Source organism: Medicago truncatula, chromosome 7 (assembly GCF_003473485.1).
Source record: "Medicago truncatula cultivar Jemalong A17 chromosome 7, MtrunA17r5.0-ANR, whole genome shotgun sequence".
Taxonomy (NCBI): Eukaryota; Viridiplantae; Streptophyta; class Magnoliopsida; order Fabales; family Fabaceae; genus Medicago; species Medicago truncatula.
The window spans coordinates 1,989,148-2,015,328 of NC_053048.1; the positions used below are offsets into that span (position 1 = coordinate 1,989,148).

Consider the following 26,181-nt stretch of genomic DNA (forward strand, 5'->3'; position numbering starts at 1 on the left):
ATTAATGGTTTGATATCCGAAAATCGCGAGCACATTAATTATTTGATATTGATTGATAAAACTAAATCGAATTATGTGATTTTGATGAATTTTTCTGAATTTTGAATTAAATACTTGTAATGTTAGGTTTTAGAATTGAAATGTTAGTGTGTTTGTTAATGAAGATTATGAGATCTTGCTATTGTTTGATACTTTGACTTTGTTAATGACTTTTTTGGTGGATTTAGTTTCATTACTATGTTACTTCGATTTAGTTTTATCAATCAATATCAAATAATGATTCCCTAAATATACATGTTTGACAGTCATATAGACAATTTTTAAACTGTACAATATCTTGGAGTGCATACTGAGATTTTCGCAGACATAGGCTTATGTTTTTACTTTTAAATATACTAGAAGATGAAGCTCCAAGGATAAGTTTGATTATAGCATCCTTAGCTGCTTCCTCTGCTATTGCAGTTGCTACATCTAAATGCTACACCTTTCTTTGCTCACATAAACTATTAGAAGCATTAGGAGCGTTCCGATTGTGATTTTTTGGGAGGAAGAGGAAATAGCAGCGAAGACAAAAAATGCCTAAGCAAATTAATGGGATTAAGGACTTCCTACTCACTGCTAGGAGGAAGGATGCATACTCAGTGAAAATCAAGAGAAGCAAAGATGTGGTCATGTTCAAGGTTCGATGCTCCAAGTATCTGTGCACACTTTACGTGTTTGATACTGAGAAAACTGATAAGTTGAAGCAATCACTTCCTCCGGGTTTGAATGTGCAAGACTTATAATTCTATTCGGTTAAATGTGTATTGAGTGAAGATCAAGTGTTGCTTTGGACTCAAGATTTACCAATATATTTTTGTATTGTTGTTTATTACCAGCTTATGATTCTCATTAGAGTAATGCTATATAGCGCGAGAGTTTTCTTGCAAATACCTCAAGAATAAAAAACTGCAGTTGTAATCGAACTCTATTTTCTTGTCATACTGCAGTAAGCATCATTGATGTAATTACTTTTATGATTTTTTTGTCTTAACTTAGTGATTTATTAATTGAAACGATTTGATGTACTTGCTGAATTTGTCATCATCTACAAATTTGAATGAATAAATAGCTTTTTTTTTTATTTTTTATTTTTAATAAAAAGTAAGATAAAAATTAATTTTCAACTAAACTATTAAATTGATTATTTTAGATGGTTTGGTTCAAAAAAAGTGTGATATGTCTAGAATGCAAATCATGGCGATATATACTTTCAAATTTATGAGATAAGAAGACATCTATAAATAAAATTATTTGATGTCTTATTTCATATCATTGCAATCATCTTAGAGTATAAAATCATAACTTTAAAAATACAATTATTTGGTACATACGCAAATACTAAATGACAGCTTCACGGATATTCTAGCATACAATATATTGTACATTTCTTTTGCTAGAGCAAAAACTCGTTCATCTCACCCAGCTACTTATACAAAAGCCTTTCCGACATCTACCTATATAATTTTGCACGTTTGGACAATCTTTATCTGTTATACAAGAACGAGTAGAAGGTAAATACGTGGAATCACATACTATTAAGACAAGAAATATGGAAATAAATATAATCAAAACATAAACAAACTTCGGAGTTTCAGCCATATTTTTCACTCTTTGAATCTAATGTAGGATAAGATTTGCTCTATTTATAGTGTATAAAGTTCATGCTCTCATAATCATTAAACTGTTTAAAAATCTCTTCAGAAACTTAGAATAATACTAAATGCCCATTAAGTATATCTGTGTTGTATTGGTCCTTTTCACTCTTAGAAAGGAGTTCAAATCATAAAATTGATAATAATAAGAATTACATCATCAATTTTATTAAATTGTGAATGTGAAGAAAAAAGTAAATAAAAGTTATAAGTTAAATAATATTAAATTCTAATCATAATAAATTTTATGATTTGAACTCCTTTCCAAGTGTGCAAGGGACAAGACAACAATTTGATATATTTAAGAGGTGTTTAGGAAATATTCTAATTTATTTAAGTGTTTTTTTTTTTTTGTCAAGTAGTCTAGTGGTTAGAAATTTAACACATAAAATGAATAAGTGGGGAATCAGGTTCGAACCCCGACCCCGACATATATAATGTGATATCTTTACCAACTAAAAAAAAGTTATGCTCATGAGGACAAATGATAACCAACATAATCATAGGTTATTACATTGCATGAACTAGTAATGCTCGTTGTTGTTGTTTTATGGATTAGATTAAGGATTTGCGTATTGATACAAGAAGATACAATGTTGTTGTTTTGAAGAAGTTAAATTAATCTATCCAAATTGGTACGGGAGGTAATCAAACTTGAGACCTTGAGGAGGAGCACATTTTCAGGTCTCAAGCCATTACCATCAGACCAACTCATGTGAGTTTCAACTCATCTAAAGTTGTCTAATATATATCATAGATAGTGGATTCTCTCTTAGTTTCTCTTTTTGATTATTTCTTGAGTTAAACTAATTACTGTTACAAATCACCATATCAAATCTCTTTTCGGTGTGTGCTAAACCACCCTTGCCATTACTCCAAGTAAATTGTGCATCCACAATAGATAAATGAATCTATGACAGTTGTGATTAGTTCAAACTGGTGTTGATATCTCCCATGAAGGAATAATATAGTTCTTATTTATTGTGGATAAAAGTCCATAATATTTTTCTAGTAATGTAGTTATTGGTGGATGCATAAGGTTTCAAGTAAATGAAATGTGTTTTTTTTTCAAGGAATAAATGAAATGTGTTGAATAGAATTACTAATGACAATAGGATAAATAATATGGTTAGCACAAAAACCCCATAAATTAGGAAGCAAATCACCTTTATTGTCAAAATAAAAAGAACTTGTCATGCAAGTTATTGAAAAAAATAATAGTTTTTTGATTGAAACGTAACCTTTTGGAATCAAATTATGACCAGAAATTGGCAATACCCCACCAACCTCATTACAGGTAATAGGATTCCCAACATTGTTGCCATTGTTTTTTTTTTTTTTTTTTTTTCTTTCAAGTAGATTAGTGGTTAGAGCTCACACAATTTAATTGTGGCGAAGTGGGGTGACCGGAGTTCGAACTTCGGCCTAGGTATATAATATGCGATATCCCTACCAGCTGAGCTAAGCTCACAGAGATTTATTTTTTCCTATCCTCTAAGATTGGAAATAAATAGACTAAAATTTGCAGTAACTTCATCATCCTTCAATCTTGTTATTAATGTTAGACTAAAATTTGCAGCTCATTCTTCTTTGTGGCCGCATTTACCTCTTTGTCTAGTAAGGACTGAGGGTGCACCTGCACACCCTGAAGTTATGAAATTTACACCAATAATCTTATGTTATTTCTATTTGCACGCCCTGAGTTTTTAAGTTTGTACCCGATCAAGAGACTTCCTCACTTTTTTAAGTGTAACTTGCTTCTGATTTTATATTGTGTTTATTGTCTTTTCGAGAATGCACAGTATGCAGCCTAGAGTATAGCTTCCTTCTTTTTGTGTCGCCCAGAGTTACGCTTACAAAGCCTAACCAGTAAACTATGGTGATTTAATTACACGCCAATATAGTATATATCTAATTACATATGGTTTATTTTATTAATCTTTCAAATGTTAAATAGTGTAGAATTTATAATTTGTCAAATTCATTTTCCTAATAATAACAATACAAGTTTAATGGATATGCAATATTTACACTGTCATCCTATGTGAACACATTATCTTGCCATTTCCTTTTTTTTTACCAACACAACATCTTACCATGTAAGTCTATTTTGCAACCATTTTTTTTTTTTTTAAAATATAACTGCCACAAGCTATTATATTTTTATTGGACCTTAATGTAAAATTAGTTTACACTAACAATGCATGTCATATTTTATCTAATAAATGAATGATTAAATTAAAGGAAAAATAGTTCTATAAAAAATGTGTGTGTCTAACAGTCCTAACTCAACTGACAAATATCAAAATTGTAAGGTTGGATGTCGTGATCCTAATTCCCAAAAGTTTAAGGTTATCTATAACACCCTAATTCTCGATGTTGATTTAATAAACAACAATATCTTTTTTTTTTTTGGGTTACATAAAACAATAATATCTTTAAATGAAAGGATTTTACACAATACTCGTTAGTCTATCAATAAATAAATAAATAATGCATCATATTTCAGCATTGGTGGATACTTCAAAATATTTCATAAATAAAAGAATATGATCCTCAACATTATTTGTGGAAAATAACATAAAATTTCACAAGACTTAAACTTGATAGAATTAAACATTCAATGTTTGCCCCTAACCCTAGTGTTACAAATCAGAGCACGAGTTTTTCGACTACAAAAAATCACTAAATAATAACAACGGAAGTAAATCCCCTTCGTCACCTCCTAAGCGTCCCGCAACTAGAGCTCTCTGTCTGGAGTATCTGTACCCGAATAGTACATACACCATAAATGCAACAACAACAAAGGGGTGAGAATATATGTCATAACATTTAGTTGTGACACATGAATAATATATAAATAGACATAGCATCTTTAGTCAACATTTACAATATATTCAAATTCTTCATCAAATTATACATCATCATTCACACATCATCATTATCATAACTCCTCAGGTTCAAAAAATTAAAGAAACACACGTAACATTCACAATACATCAACATTAATACATCAACATATATGTGGGGAAATGCAACTCATTCCTAAGACGTATCTGCATGTTGGTACGTTTTCTACTCGACATTTGCATGTCAGAGTTGTAATATTCAACATACATACAACATAATCAACATTTTATGTCAGAGTTGATACCGTAAATATTACGAGATAAGGATCCTATATATATATATATATATAAAACAATTTTCCACCTTATTTCATTTCGTTGCCAACATCTTAGAGTACAAAATCATAACTTCAAGGTTCATAAAATTTAGAAAAGAAAATACAATTATTTGGTGCGTGCACGAAAACCAAATGACAGTTCCTCGAATATTCCAGCATAAAGTAGAATCTACAATTCTTTTGCTAGATCAGCTGGAACACATTCATCCTCGTGGGATTAGTAGGCATTGGGTTTTACGACACCTAGCAGTATAACCTCTCAATTGTGGACAATCTTTATCTGTTTTACAAACTGGAGAACTTGGAAAAAAAGAAGATTCACATACTATTATGACAAGAAATATTGAAATAAATAAAATTAAAACATAAACAAACTTCAGAGTTTCAGTCATATTTTTCGCTCTTTGTATCTAAAAAATATGATAAGATTTGATATTTTATAGTGTATTAAATTTATGCTCTCATAAAAATAATTAAATAGTTAATTGGCATTTATTAAAATTTTAAAAACCCTTCATAAAGTTACAATAATAAATGTCTCTTTGTATATCACTGTGTTCTGTTTGTCCTTTACACACCTAGAAAGCATTTCAAATAATAATAAACTTGATAATCAATAGAATTGAATATTATTTAACCAACTTTTCAGTGTACTTTACCATTAAAAAACAATATCATTACTTTTTAATCCTTTCGTGATAGTAAAGGAAAAAAAACATATTTTTTACCATCGTAAAATTATCTACGGATATAATGCATCCTTGGGTTGAGACCATATTTATGCGCAAGTAGAATGGACATATGATCAATTTATATTTTATATTAAATCATTGGATCATAAAGAATATGAGACATTTGCTAAAACCGTGTGTCTGAATAGTACCACATAAGTTCTTTTTGGAGGGAAATCGAGATCATTAAAGGCAGTAGAAATTTAAAAAAAAAATGATTTCCTATCTTTTGATCATTACAAATTTGACATTATCATTGGTGGAATTGTTACCTTGAAGTGCATAAAAAGATTTCGATCACAACAAAGCAACGTACCAGTGCCTCCACCCATCCACACGAATAGTTCTCCTCTGGTTCTTGGTGCTAGCCAAGTGATCAGAGGTTCAGAGAGAACTAGGGTTAATTTGTTTTTTGGTTTTAGCGTTTCTACAAAAACGTGTAACCTCTGACTTCAACACAACGGTTCTATTTATATAAGAAAATTGTTCTTCTCCCATTAAGTTTGTCTCATTTGCAACCGAACTACCCCAAATACCCCCGCGTGAGTTAACTCACACATGTGTTACACCCAACGTGACTTAACTCACACTTGCCACCTGACTTAAGTTAGTGTGAGTTAACTCACGTAGGTTATAACCCAGGGTTAGTTAACTGATGTAGGTTATAACCCCACTGTGAGTTAACTCGTGTAGGTTATAACCCCAGCGTGAGTTAACTCATATAGGTTATAACTCAGCGTGAGTTAACTCACACAGGTTATACTTCAGCTAACTAAGTGTGAGTTAACTCACGCCGGAGGTATTATGGTCAGTTTGTATGAGAGGGAGTGTTGTTTATGAGGAGAAGATAAATTTTCTTTAAAGAACTTTGTGTGCTCTGCAAGTCAATTAATCACTACTAGGCTTTGGGCTTTTATAAGCCCATTAACCAATCAGCCTACGCTAACTAATTAGCGTCATTTTTTAGCACCCCATCTTATAAGTTTTACTTATATATCTCCTTTTTACCGTTCAATTGGGTGTGTTCCTATATGTTAATGTAACGTTGGCAATACTATTAAATCTTATATTTAATATTATAAATAGTGAGCGGTATCTAACAACACATCACGCCTACTCAAATGACAAGAATGTCAAGTGATCTGACGAAACCTTTTTCATGATAATGTTCATGTGTACAAATACTCCTTTGTCCTCATATCTATATCGAACACAAGGCAAATATTGTGTCACCCTTCTATAGCTCGGTATTTATATTTCTTGATCCCGAAATATACTGAGTAACGAATAAGTCAAATATCTCATATTAACTTCATTCGGCATGACCATGCAATTTTACCATCATATTTCATTAAGAGGACTAAAGATATATCTCATGTTACGAAGGAGGGATAAACTCATCTAGGACACTCATGTCCCTCAGCGTGATTTATCAAATGTCCATTAACCAACGTTATGGTTATCCTGTTACAGACAACATTCGAATGACAATAAAACTTTTGATTCCACATCTAGGGATCATAGTGGTTTCAGGACTAAGAGTGGTATACACCGTTATCATTATGAGAATATCTTATGACATTTTCATAACATATATATTATGTAGTATTCTCACGGTGGGTTAATCCAATATAAATATTGCTCATAATATTTCTACCTGTGTATAGACTTAATATTTCATATTCATAACCCATGAAAGGTAGTCATCAGTCTACATACATAATAGTCTATACGCTTTACTATTACACGAATTTAGACTAAAGCTTGACTACATGTACTTTTAAATATAGTGTTCTTTATGTTAATGTAATTTCATGATTAAGTTACACTTATTGTTCAATCATATGAACTATCCATTCTAGAGACTTTATTAATCTTACAACAAGTATAATTAAAAATCCTTTATTTTATTGAATAATAAAAGTCATGATACATATGATAAGTTTAACATAAACTATTGTATTATCGATTTTTATAAATAATTTGTCTTTGTACTAAATCGGATCACTGGGTAATATCAATCTGAATCTTTGTGGTGTATTTAGTTCAAAATACATAATCATTCATTGAAATATATAAAATTGTGAGTTTCTCATTTAAGAATTAGAGATTGAATTTTCTATTAGTTTCCTAGCCATTTCGGCATCAGAGCAAGGTTCTAAATTTAGAGTTCAGTTTGTGTGACTTGAAGTCACTCAAAGCTAAGTAAAGGTGCACGCACCGATGCGCATCCATAACTGCTCCAATAGTGGGCTTTTTCTTCAAAACTCACCCCTCAACAAACGTTGACATCATAGATTGACTAAGATTAGATGTGCATTCAACTTTTTAACATCGAATTTTTTGGTTTTGTGAATTTGTTTGCATCCTTCGGTTTTTGTGTTTCTGTTTCCCACAATGTCTGTGTCTATACTCTATAACTTACTTTCAGCTAGGTCAACCGAGTTAATTGTCCACTTTGTGTTTATTATTATTGTTTTATTACTAATTAGTATAAATAAAAAGGACAGGGTGAATTCTTAAATAAATGTACCCAAATAATAATAATGAAATAGGGAGGTACAAACAACTTATAATGTGGTACATTAACAATATATCATAGCAACGGGGTCCTAACTCAAATATTCAATTCTTCCTGAATGCAAACAATTAGATTGGTTGACATAAAAAGCATTCATCCATGTCACCCTGAATTTTCAACGGTCAAAAACATCCGATTAGAAAGAAAGAGACATTTATTTTGTTCTATTTCTAGCTAGTTGCTTATTCCATGCTATCAATGGAACATTTTTTTTTTTTTTACTTTCGCACCAGTTTCTGATCCACTAAAGATGGGCGACTAATCCGGCTCGTGCGCAAAGGCATGCACACTAGTCAAGCGTTCTTCCCCCTGGGAATCGAACCCAGTATTCCCTGGATACGTCCTTGAAATTAGCTACTTGCCACTGGAGCCGAAACAACTTGGTTAACGGAACATTTAACCTCACAAGATTTTGCAACATTTTTGGATCTAAGACTTGAAACCTTCAATAAGCACCCCAAGAGTGGCCTAATGAAAATATTAACTTCGTTAAATTATATTATTGGTTTGAAGTATCCATTCATTTTGCCAATAACTATTATCTGCCAGAAAATTAGGCTAACCACCTTTAATGGATTCCTTCTTTCCTCGGAACCACGTTTTTTAATCTAAAATACTCGTATTTGAGACTATACTTAAAAGATTCAGGCTCAATTTCACCCAAACAAACATAATATTTGTATTACATTTATATCAACATGTTATGGCATAGAAAATGTTATATATAAAGACATTGAGGACTATCTACTCATATCTACAAAAACAAATAGAGCCTTAGAATTAATATACTCAAATTCAATAGGTTCAATTCACTTAAATGGCACCCTCTTCAAGTTTTGTTCCCTGTTGATGTTTTTCTTGGTTTAATTTTAGTACTAAGTGTTATTAACCCTATAGGTGAAGCTAGGGCAAGAGCGTTTGTAGTATTTGGAGATTTTCTTGTTCACCAACTGCTCCATAATCTTATTCCATTTGCTTCAAAATGAGCAGAAAACAAATTTAAGTGTATTATAAAATGAAGAAAAAAATTTATAACCAAAATAATGATATGGAAATAAGTTAATTCCAACTCATACATGCTATATCGGCGCCACATGATAATGAGCACAAGACATCATCATAATTGGCAGGGCCGTCTTTACAAATTCATAGGCCCGGTTTTAATTTTATAAGGGATGCAAAAAAAATAAATTCAGGGCCCCAAAAAATTAAATAAGTTATTTAAAAAAAAAATATTAGAAATCACACTTTGGTGGGTCTTGAACACATGACCTCACACTCAACAAAAAGTGGCCACGCCACTAAAGCAAGCTATACAAATTGAAAAAATCCACTTTTAATAGATATATAACCATTATTTTCATGTCTTACATATAAAAAAAAAAATTGGGCCCCAAAAAATTGGAGGCCCGGTGTCGTCGCCCAGCCTCGACGGGCTATGGGCCGGCCCTGATAATTGGTGGGGGACCAAAGAAAACTCAATAATTGTGTAACAAGGGGACCATAAAGTTGGATTTTTTTTATTGTCTGAGTTTGAACCCCGAACCTTACATATATTATGCATTGTTCTTACTAACTAAGCTAAGCTCACATGGACAAAAAAAAGTTGGATTTTAAATGAGAGGACCAAAATTTCTTTTGTTTTTTTTTTTTTTAAATAAGGGGATCAAAAGTGCGTTTAAGCCTTTAGTTTAATAGTCGTGTCGAAAACAACTATTCATGTGAAGAAGTTAACTTAGTGATTTATTAATTGAAACGATTTGATGTACTTGCTGAATTCGTCATCATCTACAAAGTTGAATGAATAAATATATATATATTTTTTTTTTACAAAAAGTAAGATAAAAATTAATTTTCAACCAAACTATTATATTGATTTTTTTAGATGGTTGGGTTGAAAAAAAAGGAGTGATATGTCTAGAATGCAAATCATCAGGATACCTTCAAATTTACGAGATAAAAAGACATCTATAAAAAAAATATCTGCTGTCTTATTTCATATCATTGCAATCATCTTAGAGTATAAAATCACAACTTTAAAAATACAATTATTTGGTGCATACGCAAATACTAAATGACAACTTCTCGAATATTCTAGCATACAATATATTGTACAGTTCTTTTGGTAGAGAAAGAACTAGTTCATCTTATCCTGCGTCTTAAACAATAGCCTTTCCGACATCTAGCTTTATAATTTTGCAGGATTGAACAATCTTTATCTGTTATACAAGGAATAGAAAAATGTATAAAAGTGGAATCACATACTATTAAGACAAGAAATATGAAAATAAATATAATCAAAATATAAATAAACTTCAGAGTTTCAGCTATATTTTTCACTCTTTGAATCTAATGTAGGATAAGATTTGATCTATTTATAGTGTATAAAGTTCATGCTCTCATAATCATTAAATTGTTTAAACATTTATAAAATTTTAAAAACTCTTCATAAAATTAGAATAATACTAAATGCCTCTTAAATATATCTATGTGTTTGTATTGGTCCTTTTCACTCTTAGAAAGGAGTTCAAACCATAAAATTGAAGAAAAAAGTAAATAAAAGTTATAAGTTAAATAATATTCAATTTTAATCATAATCAATTTTATGATTTGAGCTCCTTTCCAAGTGTGTAAGGGACAACACAACAATTTGATATATTTATGAGGTGTTTAGGAAATATTCTAATTTATTGAGCTCCTTTCCAAGGATTTTAAATGAGAGGATCAAAAATTCATTTTTTTTTTTTAAATAAGGGGATCAAAAGTGCCTTTAAGCCTTTAGTTTAATAGTCGTGTCGAAAAGAACTATTCATGTGAAGAAGATAACTAAATGATGTATTAATTGAAACGATTTGATATATTTGTTGAATTCGACATCATCTACAAATTTGAATGAATAAATAAATATATTAATTTTTTATAAAATGTAAGATAAAAATTAATTTTCAACAAAACTATTATATTGATTTTTTTAGATGGTTGGGTTGAAAAAAAGGAGTGATATGTCTGGATTGCAAATCATGAGGATAACCTTCAAATTTACAAGATAAGAAGACATTTGTAAATAAAATTATTTGTTGTCTTATTTCATATCATTGCAATCATCTTAGAGTATAAAATCACAACTTTAAAAATACAATTATTTGATGCATACGCAAATACTAAATGACAACCTCTCGAATATTCTAGCATATAATATATTGTACAATTCTTTTATTAGAGCAAGAACTAGTTCATCTTATCTTTTCACTTACACAGTAGCCTTTCCGACATCTACCTTTATAATTTTGCACGTTTGGACAATCTTTATCTCTGTTATACAAGAACGAGAAGAAGGTACAAAAGTGCAATCACATAGTATTAAGACAAGAAATATGAAAATAAATATAATTAAAACATAAACAAACTCCAGAGTTTCAGCCATATTTTTCACTCTTTGAATCTAATGTAGGATAAGATTTGATCTATTTATAGTGTATAAAGTTCATCCTCTCATAATCATTAATTTATTTAAACATTTATCAAACAATTTGTCATGGTGCTTGAGCATATGTGTCAAAACAATTCTTGAGAATATTCATATTAGCAAGAGTACCTTTACAGAAAACTAATCATTAAATCATATGCATATACACTAATCACATGAGAGGGGACTAAGGACCTCCTTGGCTTCTTAACCCCTCTTTAACAGGGAAAAAAACTAGCAAATTTACCTTTAACCGGTATTAATAACCATCCACTTAGGTTGGTGGTGGTATTGGATTGGGATCTGGGAGTGTGCTCCTCCTTAAACTCTCAGATTCGATTATCTTCGATGTTAATTTGGATGAGCTAATTTACCTTCTTACAAAAAACAGTATTAACGTTTAACAACCTAGAGGCATGCAAAATAGTACTAATCTAGTTGCAAAATTTATCAGCAAAACTGAAGCAATTCAGCAAGTAGAAATTTCCAATCTGATGTGTCAAAGGCCTTCCGAATGTTTCTGCTTTGATTAAATCCCTTCTGGTGAGTATATATACTTTTAGGCATGATAGAAGCAACTCTATAGGCTAACAATTGTGTGAAAATATTGAATTTGAATTTTGCCAAGGTTATAGGTCTTCAATTATCCATATTAGTGGCTTCAAGACTTTTAGGAATCAAAATCACATTGTTAGAATTGTAGTTAGGAAGTAACCTATTAATTTTAAAGAAGTGAGAAACTGCATTGAAGACATTAGTTCTCACAATGTCCCCATATATTTTATCAAAAAATTGCATGATTTACCTTCACTACTAGGGAGATTAGTAAGCATTGCATTCATAATGTTCTCAACAATGTAAGGAATGTAGTCATCTGGATCATATACTAGATCATCTTCATGAATAGTGATAGATTTATTTGTGCATTTAATCTTGGCTATTTTGTGAAAGAATTTAGTATTTCTTTCCTCCTAACTAAACAAATGGACTCTACAAAATTTTGTTCCTGAATTGATACATATTAGACAACGTAACATAGCATAAAGGTTAAGATCTATTGTCACCACCCTAGTATGCTAGTGTTTCCCTTGCACCACCCTATTATTGACTCTAAACACATTGTGTATGACATGTACAATATCTACAAGAAGATTATGTATTCATTGATGCATTAATTATTGATACTCAACTTTAATCTGGCATGTAGGATAACTACAAATAAGGTCACTTCCTACATGTATTCTTATCATTGAAATATATAAAATTGTGAGTTTCTCATTTAAGAAATAGAGATTGAATTTTCTATTGGTTTCCTAGCCATTTCGGCATCAGAGCAAGGTTCTAAATTTAGAGTTCACTTTGTGTTACTTGAAGTCACTCAAAGCTAAGTAAAGGTGCACGCACCGATGCGCATCCATAACTGATGCAATAATGTGACCGGGGCTCGTGCGTAGAGGCATGTACACTGGTCAAGCATTGTTCTCCTTGGAAATCGAACCCGGTATTTCCCGGATACGTCCTTGGAAGAAGCTACTTGCCACTGGAGCCCAAGCAACTTGGTTACGGAACATTTAACCTCACAAGATTTTGCAACATTTTTAGATCTAAGACTTGAAACCTTCAATAAGCACCCAAGAGTGGCCTAATGAAAATACTAACTTCGTTAAATTATATTATTGGTTTGAAGTATCCATTCATTTTGCCAATAATTATTATCTGCCAGAAAATTAGGCTAACCACCTTTAATGAATTCCTTCATTCCTTGGAACCACGTTTGTTAATCTAAAATACTCGTATTTGAGACTATACTTAAAAGATTCAGGCTCAATTCCACCCAAACAAACATAATATTTGTATTACATTTATATCAACATGTTATGGCATAGAAAATGTTATATATAAAGACATTGAGGACTATCTACTCATATCTACAAAAACAAATAGAGCCTTAGAATTAATATACTCAAATTCAATAGGTTCAATTCACTTAAATGGCACCCTCTTCAAGTTTTGTTCCTGTTGATGTTTTTCTTGGTTTAATTTTAGTACTGAGTCATGCACCCCCAGAAGAGAGTAAAGCTGTAAAGAATTATGCAGTTTAATAAACTACAAAAATTAACAAACATTGTTTGGAAAACAAAAATTTACTTGACCAAAGAAAAGTTAGAAGTATCTTTTGTATAGTTCAATCGTGAAGTTGAAAAGGCATAGATTTAATTTTGTTAGACATGTTTTTTTTTGTTTTGTTGAAGATGTTTTTAGACATGATTTTATTTGTCAATTGGTGGTAACAGTAGACTATTGTAAGGTTAGGCGTTGAAAAATGAGGAAGTTGGACTAAAAATCTCCTCACATGATTAATAATATTTTTTTAGGTAAAAGAAGGAAATCATAATCATAATTAATATTGTGTGAATGATTAGTAAGAAGATTATTACTTTTGTAGTTAAAAGAGTAAGATAAAAATTAATTTTTAACTTAATTATTGAAATGATTCTCGTGGTGGAGTTGGGAAAATACTGTGATATATCTGAAATTGAGGCCATGTATATACTAGATAAGGATACATTATAAATAAAACAATTTTCCGCCTTATTGCCTTTTGTTGCCAACATCTTAGAGTACAAAATTATAACTTCAAGGTACATAAAATTGGAAAAAGAAAAAAGAAAATACAATATTTGGTGCATGCATAAAAATCAATGACAACTCCTCGAATATTCAATCATAAAGTATAATCTACGATTCTTTTGCTAGAGTAGAAACTCATTCATCTCACTAGGCTATATGTAGGCATTGGCCTTTTGTGAGATGGTCATAGTTGACCTGCTTATTTGTTGTAATAAGGTTCAGGCTTACTCCTGCTTTGCATTTTAATTTTTCTAACTTTGATAAAAAAAAAAACAAAAAAAAACCCTATAGGTGAAGCTAGGGCAAGAGCGTTTGTAGTATTTGGAGATTTTCTTGTTCACCAACTGCTCCATAATCTTATTCCATTTGCTTCAAAATGAGCAGAAAACAAATTTAAGTGTATTATAAAATAAAGAAAAAAATTGATAACCAAAATAATGATATGGAAATAAGTTAATTCCAACTCATACATGCTATGTCGGCGCCAGATGATAATGAGCACAACACATCATCATAATTGGTGGGGACCAAAGAAAACTCAATAATTGTGTAATAAGGGGATCATAAAGTTGGATTTTTTATTTTTAATTGTCTGAGTTTGAATCCCGAACCTTGCATATATTATGCATTGTTCTTACTAACTAAGCTAAGCTCACATGGACAAAAAAAAGTTGGATTTTAAATGAGAGGACCAAAATTTCTTTTTTTGTTTTTTTTTTTAAATAAGGGGATCAAAAGTGCCTTTAAGCCTTTAGTTTAATAGTCGTGTCGAAAACACTATTCATGTGAAGAAGTTAACTTAGTTATTTATTACTTGAAACGATTTGATGTACTTGCTGAATTCGTCATCATCTACAAAGTTGAATGAATAAATATATATATATTTTTTTTATAAAAAGTAAGATAAAAATTAATTTTCAACTAAACTATTATATTGATTTTTTTAGATGGTTGGGTTGAAAAAAAGGAGTGATATGTCTGGAATGCAAATCATGAGGATACCTTCAAATTTACGAGATAAAAAGACATCTATAAATAAAATTATTTGTTGTCTTATTTCATATCATTGCAATCATCTTAGAGTATAAAATCACAACTTTAAAAATACAAGGCTTAAATATGTTTTTCATCCCTGTAATTATAGGTCGTTTGATTTTTCATCCCTGGACTTACTAATCCTTCCATTTTGCCCCTGTAATTACTAATCATTTGAAAGTTCGTCCCTCTTCTCGGATAATCACTGCCACGTCATCAAATTAGCAAAATGGCATGGGAATTGACAAAAATACCTCTGGCTTATTTTTAAAAATTTAAAAATCTGAAAATAATTTTAAAAAATAAAAAAAATTTTAAAAATATAATTTTTTGAAATATGAAAAAAAATTAAAATTATATAATTTTTTAAAATCTGAATATATAATTTCGAAAATTATTAAAAAATCTGATTTTTTTAAAAATCATAATAATAATTTCGAAAAAATTTACGATTATATAATTTTAAAAAATATATTTTTTGAAATATGAAAAAAAAAATGGAAAATTATATATTTTTTTTAAAATCAGAATATATAATTTCGAAAATTATTAAAAAATCTGATTTTTTTTTAAAATCAGAATATTAATTTCGAAAAAATCTGATTATATATTTTTTAAAATTATGTGAAAAATTATTTCATTTTTTTTCGAAAAAGTTATTTTCAAAATATTTTTAGAACTTTTTTATGTTTTAAAATTATTTTCAGATTTTTTTAATTTATAAAAACAATTTTCAGAATTTTAAAAATAAGACAGGGGTATTTTTGTCAATTCCCATGCCATTTTGCTAATTTGATGACGTGGCAGTGATTATCCGGGAAGAGGGACGAACTTTCAAATAATTAGTAATTACAGGGGCAAAATGGAAGGATTAATAAGTTCAGGGATGAAAAATCAAACGGCCTATAATTACAGGGATGAAAAACATATTTTTTCCAAAATACAATTATTTGGTACATACGCAAATACTAAATGACAACTTCTCGAATATTCTAGCATACAATATATTGTATAGTTCTTTTGTTAGAGAAAGAACTAGTTCATCTTATCCTGCGTCTTACACAATAGCCTTTCCGACATCTAGCTCTATAATTTTTCACAATTGAACATTCTTTATCTGATATACAAGGCTTAGATAATTGTATAAAAGCGGAATCACATACCATTAAGACAAGAAATATGAAAATAAATAGAATCAAAATATAAACAAACTTCAGAGTTTCAGTCATATTTTTCACTCTTTGCATCTAAAAAATAGTATAAGTTATGATATATTTATAGTGTATTAAAAAATTTATGCTCTCATAAAAATTATTAAATAGTTTAGGCATTTTTTAAATTTTAAAAACCCTTCGTAGAATTATAACAATAAATGTCTCTTAGAGTATATCAGTCTGTTTTTGTCCTTTTCACACCCGGAAAGATGTTCAAATACTCAACTTGATAATATAAGAATTTAATTTTATTTAACTGAATTTGTTGGTGTACTTTTTTCTTCAAAAAAAAAATAAAAAAATTCATAACTTTTTCAACCTTTCGTGACAGTAAAGCGCAACAAATATATTTTTGACCATCGTCAAATTATCTACGGATATATCGTACCGTTGGTATGAGACCATATTTATGCACAAGTAAAATGTATGTAGGATCGATTTATTTTCTTATTTAATCGTTGGATCATTAAGATTGTGAGACATTTGCTAAAATCGTGTGCCTGGATAGTAAGTATGACGTAAGTTCTTTTATACATAGGATTAAATAATTAAGATTGTGAGATGGTCATAGTTGACCTGCTTATTTGTTGTAATAAGGTTTAGGCTTACTCCTGCTTTGCATTTTAATTTTTCTAGCTTTGATAAAAAAAACAAAAAAAAACCCTATAGGTGAAGCTAGGGCAAGAGCGTTTGTAGTATTTTGGAGATTTTCTTGTTCACCAACTGCTCCATAATCTTATTCCATTTGCTTCAAAATGAGCAGAAAACAAATTTAAGTGTATTATAAAATGAAGAAAACAATTGATAACCAAAATAATGATATGGAAATAAGTTAATTCCAACTCATACATGCTATGCTATGTCGGCGCACATGATAATGAGCACAACACATCATCATAATTGGTGGGGGACCATAAAGTTGGATTTTTTTTATTTTTTTTTTGTTTGGGTTTGAACCCCGAACCTTGTATATAATATACATTGTTCTTACTAACTAAGCTAAGCTCATATGGACAAAAAAAAGTTGGATTTTAAATGAGATGACCAAAATTTCTTGTTTTTTTTTTTTTTTTTTTTAAATAAGGGATCAAAAGTGCCTTTAAGCCTTTAGTTTAATAGTCGTGTCGAAAACAACTATTCATGTGAAAAAGTTAACTTAGTGATTTATTAATTGAAACGATTTGATGTACTTGCTGAATTCGTCATCATCTACAAAGTTGAATGAATAAATATATATATATATAAAAATTAAAATTAAGATGTGGTTGGGTTGAAAAAAAGGAGTGATATGTCTGGAATGCAAATCATGAGGACAGAGCTGTCAAAATGGGCCGGGCCGTTTATCCCGAATAAATATAGGGCTTGGGCCTAAAATATTGAGCCTGAATTTTAATAGGGCTTTTTAGCCCGGCCCTTAAAAGCCCGGTACCCGTTAGGGCTAGCCCGAATGGGCCGCGGGTAGCCCGTTAGCCCGCATAACAAAAAAAAATTCTATAAATTATATATATTTTTCGAATAATTATTTACTTAGTTGATTATCAAAGTAAAAAACAAAAGTGAAAATTCAATGAATTAACACAAATATAAATGTAATATAAAATCATATTTATTCATTTCGTTATTTATAGTTTTAAAGATCGAATATATAAATATCTATAACCATAACATATCTAATTTATTTAAAATCATTTTTCTCGTCGTTTTAGTTTACGACGTTTGTACGAAAATGTTTACAATTTACTTTTGTGCTAGACATTATTTAAAAATATTAAAAATATTATTTATAAAAAAATTATAGTAGTGTTTTATAGTATTTTTTTAAAATAAAAAATATATAATTTTTAATACGGGCCGGCCCGTTTAGCCCACGGCCCGTGTAGGGCCGGGCTCGGGTAGTATATTTCAAGCCCGTTTTGTCAACCGGGCTTTTTGGCCCGGCCCTCTAAAGCCCGAAGCCCGCTAGGGCCGGCCCGTTTAGGGCCGGGCTGCCCTTTTTGACAGCTCTACATGAGGATACCTTCAAATTTACGAGATAAAAAGACATCTATAAATAAAATTATTTGCTGTCTTATTTCATATCATTGCAATCATCTTAGAGTATAAAATCACAACTTTAAAAATACAATTATTTGGTGCAATGCAAATACTAAATGACAACTTCTCGAATATTCTAGCATACAATATATTGTACAGTTCTTTTGTTAGAGAAAGAACTAGTTCATCTTATCCTGCGACTTACACAATAGCCTTTCCGACATCTAGCTTTATAATTTTTCATAGGTGAACAATCTTTATCTGTTATACAAGGCTTAGATAATTGTATAAAAGCGGAATCACATACTATTAAGACAAGAAATATGAAAATAAATAGAATCAAAATATAAACAAACTTCAGAGTTTCAGTCATATTTTTCACTCTTTGAATCTAATGTAGGCTCTCATAATCATTAAATTGTTTAAACATTTATAAAATTTTAAAAACTCTTCATAAAATTAGAATAATACTAAAATTTTATGATTTGAGCTCCTTTCCAATTGTGTAAGGGACAACACAACAATTTGATATATATTATGAGGTGTTTAGGAAATATTCTAATTTATCGAAGATTTTTTTTTTAGGAAAATTTGATTCGAACAGCGACCCCAACATATATAATATGATGACAATTGATAACCGACATAATTGTAGGTTATTACATTGCATTTATGCCCCCATAATCCATTAAAAATAGAGTGATTGCTTGACCAATAACATATAATCCGTGACTATTTACGAAATTAGGAGTTTAATTAGTGTTTATAGTTGTTTAGTCATTCTGAACTAGTAATGCTCGTTGTTGTTGTTTTATGGAATAGATTAAGGATTTGCAGTATCGATACAAGAAGATACAATGAGGAGCACACTCCTAGGTCCCACGTCATTACCACCAGGCCAACTCAAATGGGTTTCAACTCATCTAAAGTTGTTTAATATATATATCATAGATAGTGTATTCTCTCTTAGTTTCTCTCTTTGATTATCTATTGAGTTAAGCTAATTACTGTTACAAATCACCATATCAAATCATATCTTTTCGGTGTGTGCTAAACCACCCTTGCCATTACTCCATGTAAATTGTGCACCCCCAGTAGATAAATCAATGACAGAGTTGTAATAAATTCAACTATGAAAGTCCTCCATAGTAAATCTTGAAGGGCTATAATGCCCTCTATATTCACAAACTCCTAAACTGGTGTTGATATCTCCCACGAAACATAAAGGAATAATATAGTTCTTATTTATTGTGGATAAAAGTTCATAATATTTTTCTAGTAACGTAGTTGGTGGATGCATAAGGTTTCAAGTAAATGAAATGTGTGTTTTTTTTAAGGAATAAATGAAATGTGTTGAATAGAATTACTAAAGACTATAGGATAAATAATTTGGTTAGCACAAAAACCCCATAAATTAGGGAAGCAAATCAACTTTATTGTCAAAATAAAAAGAACTTGTCATGCAAGTTATCGAAATTTTTTTTAGTGTTTTGATTGAAAACTAAGTTGGAAGAGTTGATTCATCTCATTGTGATACTTGATGGTATGTTTAGAAAACTGGTCACAAAAACCTTGCTTAATACTTAATGAGGAGTGTTATTTGAACAACCTTTAATTGACAACTTATGGGGACAACCATATATAATTTGTAAAGAAAGAATAAGTATTTGCACAAAAATCAAAGCACTAGAGAGATAAAGTAAAAAATCATGTGAGTATGAGAGAGAAAGTTGTAGCAAAAATTGTCACAAAATGGATGTCCAAATATCATTTCTTATACTTAAAATTAAAATATGCAGCCATGCAGGTCTTGCTTTCACTTTTTTTTGATATTTGATGTTATTTGCTCTACATTTTTCTTAATGTCAAGGGCAAGCCTGTACTACAAACCTTGCACTTTAGCAATAACTAGTAATAAGTAGTCTTACCGCTATGCATATTTTAACCGGCAATAGACAAAATAAGCTTATATGCTTTTTATTTAGTAATTGTCTCATGATATCAGCTATAGCCTATAAGCTTTAGTTTTTGGTTTTTTGCACAAGATTTTTAGTTTTCTGCGACTTGAGAATCTTTGGGATTTCATTAATGTTTGATCTTTTCATTTCCCCCTTTTCTCTTTGTTTTTCATTGAACACTGCTAAAAAACCAAAAATTGGTGAGGGAAAGTTAGAGAGGGAAAACATGAAATCCCTCTCTAATTCTGTCACTGAATTATGCGACCAAGGAATTTGTGAGGGATTTTATTTTATCTGTCACTAATTTCCCTCCTTAATTTTTTCTTTTATGCAAGTAACTACAAACACAGTTCAACTAAACACAACAGCAAAGCTAGCTGTGATTCAAATGCAGTCTGTTTCTCTTGATTGCTACCGTGTGACATTCTGTCGGTTAATTTTCCACTATAAACACAACACTAAAGCTTCCAGAACTACATGTTGTTCTGTAGTGAGAAATTGTTGGTAGCTGCTATAAGCTCAGCTAGAGTAAACTCCTCTGTTTCTGTTTAATATTGCTTTACTTTTTCTTGATATGTCTTCGACAAAATTATTAGAATTAAAAGGAAGATCGCGCAAGTACTTGATATAAAATAATTGAACTTGATCAAAAAGTAAAATGATACATTACCATTTTCAATACATTGGAATAATTCACTACTGAATTTTGATTAGTTAACACTAAAAATAATTGTGCTTGCCAACAAAATAATTATCATTGGAAAGCTCATATTGTGATTAATCAGCACTTTCAATGTGTTGCAGTAATGTTAATCACATTTCCATCCCATCGCTTCTAGGCCTTTATCAGTCACCATGTTTCGTCTTCCTATTATTTGCATCTTCTATTGAAAATTTGAACTATATAATACTTCATTTATCAAGATTGCTCGAATTCAAGAAAAGTACAACTCTTTAGTTAATGAAACTAAATACTTATTAATACATCCAATCAAGAAGAAGAAAGTCAGATAAAAATGAATATATGACAATAATTATAAGACCTTGACCATCATTTCAACAAACACCTCACTCTCACTATTATAAGACATGATTAGAAAGTGATGTCATCTTTACTTGAAAGTGTAATGTATTAAAAAATGTTTATTTTCTCCTTTATTTTTCTCCGTCAAAATTAACATTTTTGGGGAGTAATTTGTTAGCCTATATTTTCAAAGTGTTTGTTTCAACAGGGATTTGAGAGCAAGATTACAAGACTTTTTCAAGACTAAAGAAAAAAGTGGTTTAATTTCAAAAGGAACGGTTTTTCGATAGCTAAAGGATTTCGACAAGGTTGGTTTTCGACTAAAGAAGCTTTTGAAGTTCTGATTTATCTCTGAAGAGGCAGGATTAATTGTTCATACACATGGGAAGCAAGCAATTTCTGTCAAAGTCATTTAATTTATAGTCGTTGGTTTTGCAGTTATTTTCTTTATGTATATATAATAGTTTTTCATAGAAAAACTGGATCACAAATCATTTATGCAAAAGTTCTTAAAACTCAAAGTATCAACGTTTAGAGAAAAGATTCACAGAATTTGTGTAACATGATTTGGTGAACCACCTTTTAATTCAATACAATGCAATTTATATTTCTTTAAGTTTCGGCATTCAAACTATATGTTTTTTACTTGTTTTATGCTTCTGATTTCTGTCGATATTACAGTTATCTTTATTCAAAAAACGCTTTTTCTTCATTTTGTTCATAATGCAAACTGTGAATATGATGAAGATTTATACATTTTCTAGAAAATCATTGCACAACATGTCCTAGGATTTTTAGTTTGATCCTGCAAGTAATTATTTAAAACTAGTCTTATTTGTTTACCAAAAAAACATCGGCAAACAAGTAGTTAATTGCATGTGAATTATGTTGTTTTATGTTGGAGAAGACGCGGTTGATAATTTTCCATGCATAATTTCAGGTAGTGCTGCCAAACGTCTTCAACGGAGGGACGTGATCATGACTCAACTGATAATTTCTTTGGTGGTATTTCAATTATTATTATTATTATTATCATCAAGGGATTTTAGAATTACAAAACCAACATGTGACTAAAAATTCCAAGTTAAAATAGACTTTAGAAATACAAATATAACAGTTTGAAAATCCAAAATCCAACAACACATAGTCTCCGTCATTCCTCGTTTTATAACTTGTTTGTGATAGTATCTGCTCCTTTCCTCATTGATTTTCCTTTCTTCTACCTTGATTTATGATAGGATAGTGATTGTGGTAGTAACAATTATTCCAATTTAAGAATGAATAGAATTCATTTCTGAAGTGTTTCTTATTTTCTTCATTAATGCTTTATAACATTTAAATAGAACAAACTGGTAACTTCCTATAACTACCTTTCTATAACATACGATAATCTATGGGTCGGTTTCTCAACCCTTTATTAACAGCTTAAAATATAGTAACTGTCTATTACATATAGAAATAAATTATTAATATGTAATATTGCATATCATATAAAATACATATTTAATAAGTTTATTTGATATACATATCAGTTTGAAGCTTCAACTGTCTCTTTGATGGTTTCACTGTTTGTTGAAGAATCCATACATGGAGAAGGTCCAGTTACTTGAAGATTCCATTTTGTGAGAGTACAAGTTTGATGCTATAATTCTCTTGTAGGTGAGTTGCCTCTTTCTATAGGCAACCTTAATCAATTAAAGTACTTAAACATCTCTTACAACAACCTTCAAGGTTCTATTCCTCATCAGCTGGGATTCATTAAAAATCTTACTACCTTAGATCTATCTCACAACTTCTTTAATGAGAGTTTTCCTATTTCCATCACAGGAATTGAACTAACTCTTCTTCATTTGTCATGGAATTCTCTTGATGGTGAACTACCTTCTTCACTAGGAAATCTTAAACAATTAGAATATTTAGACATTTCTAACAACAACATTGGAGGTTCCATTCCTTTTGAGTTAGGGTTCTTGAAAAATCTCACTACATTAGATTTATCTCACAACAAACTCAATAGAATCTTGCCTATTTCCCTTACAAATCTCACTCATTTAGTATACCTTGACATCTCTGACAATTTTCTCACCGTTTCCCTCCCATCTAACTTCGATCAATTAACCAAATTACAAGTGTTGTTGTTAAATAACAACTCCATCGACGGAACATTTTCAATTTCATTAACAAATTTCTCTCAATTAGAAAACCTTGACATTTCCCATAACTTACTCCTTGGTACCCTTCCTTCCAAAATGTTTCCACTAACATATTACAAAACTTCAATTGACCTCAGTCACAACTTTTTTAGTGGTAAAATCCTTTCTCAGCTTGGACATTTTCAACAACTTCTTTTAAACAATAATAATTTAACTGGAATGGTTCCCCAATCTCTCTGTAATGTCTCTTATGTGGATATTTCCTACAATTGTTTGAACAGTCTCATTTCATATTGTACTAATATGAATACGTGCAACAAGGATGTATGTTTAAACATTTCATTTTACCAATTCGAACCTTTGTCACCTCGCAAAAACAATAATAAATTCAGGCAAAGTGTTTTCATTGTTCTTTCGATCCTTAATATTCTAATACTAGCTTTATCACTTCTAGTATGCTTGAAGTTTCGTCATAATTCTATCAAGAACAGCTATGGAAATACAATGGAAAGGTAGCACATGATGACATCATTAGAGCAAAAGAAGATTTTGACATGAGATATTGTATTGGAACATGTGCATATGGAAGTGTTTACAAGGCACAATTACCATGTGGCAAGGTTGTTGCCTTAAAGAAACTTCACGGCTATGAAGTAGAGGTTCCATCTTTTAATGAGAGTTTTAAAAATGAAGTGAGAATATTATCAGAAATAAAGCACCGACATATTGTGAAGCTTTATGGATTCTGCTTGCACAAAAGAATCATATTTTTGATTTATCAGTACATGGAGAAAGTAGCTTGTTCTCTGTCTTGTATGATGAAGTAGAAGCCGTGGAATTCAATTGGAGAAAAAGGCTTAATGTTGTTAAAGGGGTTGCATTTGGTCTCTCATATCTTCATCATGATTGCACCCCTCCAATAGTGCATAGAGATATATCTAGTAGCAATATCTTGCTAAACTCTGAGTGGCAGGCTATTGTTTCTGACTTCGGAGCAACTCGACTCCTTCAATATAGGACTAACTATATGCCTCTATATAAGCTCTCTTTTTGACGTGACAGTAAAATCCATACCCGCAAGTATGCGTCCGAACCCACTCGAATTTGATGGGTTTTTCACGCTTTAACTGGGTTTGGGTATATGTTTGTATTTTTTCCGATTTCAAACCACTTGTATGAGATGAGTAACAGGGATATAGATACCCACACTTAACTCAAACCCAAATCCGTCCCCAAATGATTGATAAGTGCTATGTTATAAAAAATTTCACTGATATTTGAAGGAGTAACCAAATCATTCGATCAAGAAAATCTTAAAGTGAGAATATTGCAGCATAATGTATTACAATATTGCTACCGAGGCAAGAAAAAATAAATTATGAAAAAAATTATTCACTACTGCTACAGGGGTGGGGCGGGGATACCCAAACCCATCAGAGATGGGGATATGATAATCTATGTTGGGTATGTGTATGGTAATGGATAAGTATATGGGAATCGGGGATGGAAATGGTAAAACCCGTCCTCATCCCATCTTATTGTCATGCCTACTCTCTTTGAAATAAAACTCATCCTTAAATATAACTTTTATTTTAAATTATTAAACGTATTAGTTAGCTTTCAAAACTAAACTCCTAATTAAACTACTATTTATTCTAGTATTTTTAGAGTTGATTATAAAGATTTATATATTTTATTAAAATGAAAGGTCAAAATTGGACAAATTCATACAAAAAAGAGTACCCGATGAATGCTCATGGGTTAATGGTGTTTTACACCCCTGTAATATAGGTCATTTTTTGTTTTCTCCCCTGTAATTTTTTTTTTATTTACCTCCCTGTAAAAAATTTTTTTTTTGGAATACCCCTCTAATAGGTCATAAAAAAACGACTTTATTTATTTTTTTTTCAGAATTTTTTCGTTTTTTTATGACCTATTAGGGGGGTATTCAAAAAAAAAAAAATTTACAGAGGCGAAAATAAAAAATGACCTATATTACAGGGGTAAAGCATCATTAACCCAATACTCATTACAAAATAAAAACATTAAATACACATCCTTTTCAAAATCTATGTGAAAATAAAAAAAAAGACAAAGCAATTGTTTTAAATAATTTTATTTGGATCCTTTAATATCTCATGGTGAATTAATTAATCAATGTAGAGCTTGCCTGTACTATGGTTGTGAATGAAAAGTGTGATGTATATAGCTTTGGTTTAGTGGCACTTGAAACTTTAATGGGAAAGCACCCTGGAGATATATTATCCTCACTTAAATCAATATCAACACAAGGTACCAAATTAAGTTGTCTGTCTTCTAATTCAATAAAGACATTATCGAAATTCATTTGTAGAAGTTGTTAGAAAAGTTAAAAAAAAAAATGTTGTTAAGATATCTCAAATATATCTATGTGTGTCCTTTTTCTTTTTTTTGTATTGAATAATGTTTCATTACTTGTAGTTCCAAAAATTAT

General features: G+C 30.4%; 1 protein-coding gene and 1 long non-coding RNA gene across 2 annotated transcripts; one reads left to right on the top strand and one right to left on the bottom strand.

Moving 5' to 3' along the window:
- The first annotated feature begins 382 nt into the window (after window positions 1-382).
- Window positions 383-872, top strand: LOC120577197 (60S ribosomal protein L38). The gene has a single exon (XM_039828341.1). The coding sequence runs from the start codon at window positions 576-578 to the stop codon at window positions 783-785; it is 210 nt and encodes a 69-aa protein (XP_039684275.1). The 5' UTR covers window positions 383-575; the 3' UTR covers window positions 786-872.
- A 3,337-nt stretch (window positions 873-4,209) lies between these two features.
- On the bottom strand, window positions 4,210-5,308 carry LOC120577155 (uncharacterized). The gene is made up of 2 exons (XR_005643213.1): window positions 4,908-5,308; window positions 4,210-4,457 (listed from the first exon to the last, which is right to left on the bottom strand). It is a non-coding gene; the product is annotated as an uncharacterized lncRNA (long non-coding RNA).
- Window positions 5,309-26,181: the final 20,873 nt, after the last annotated feature.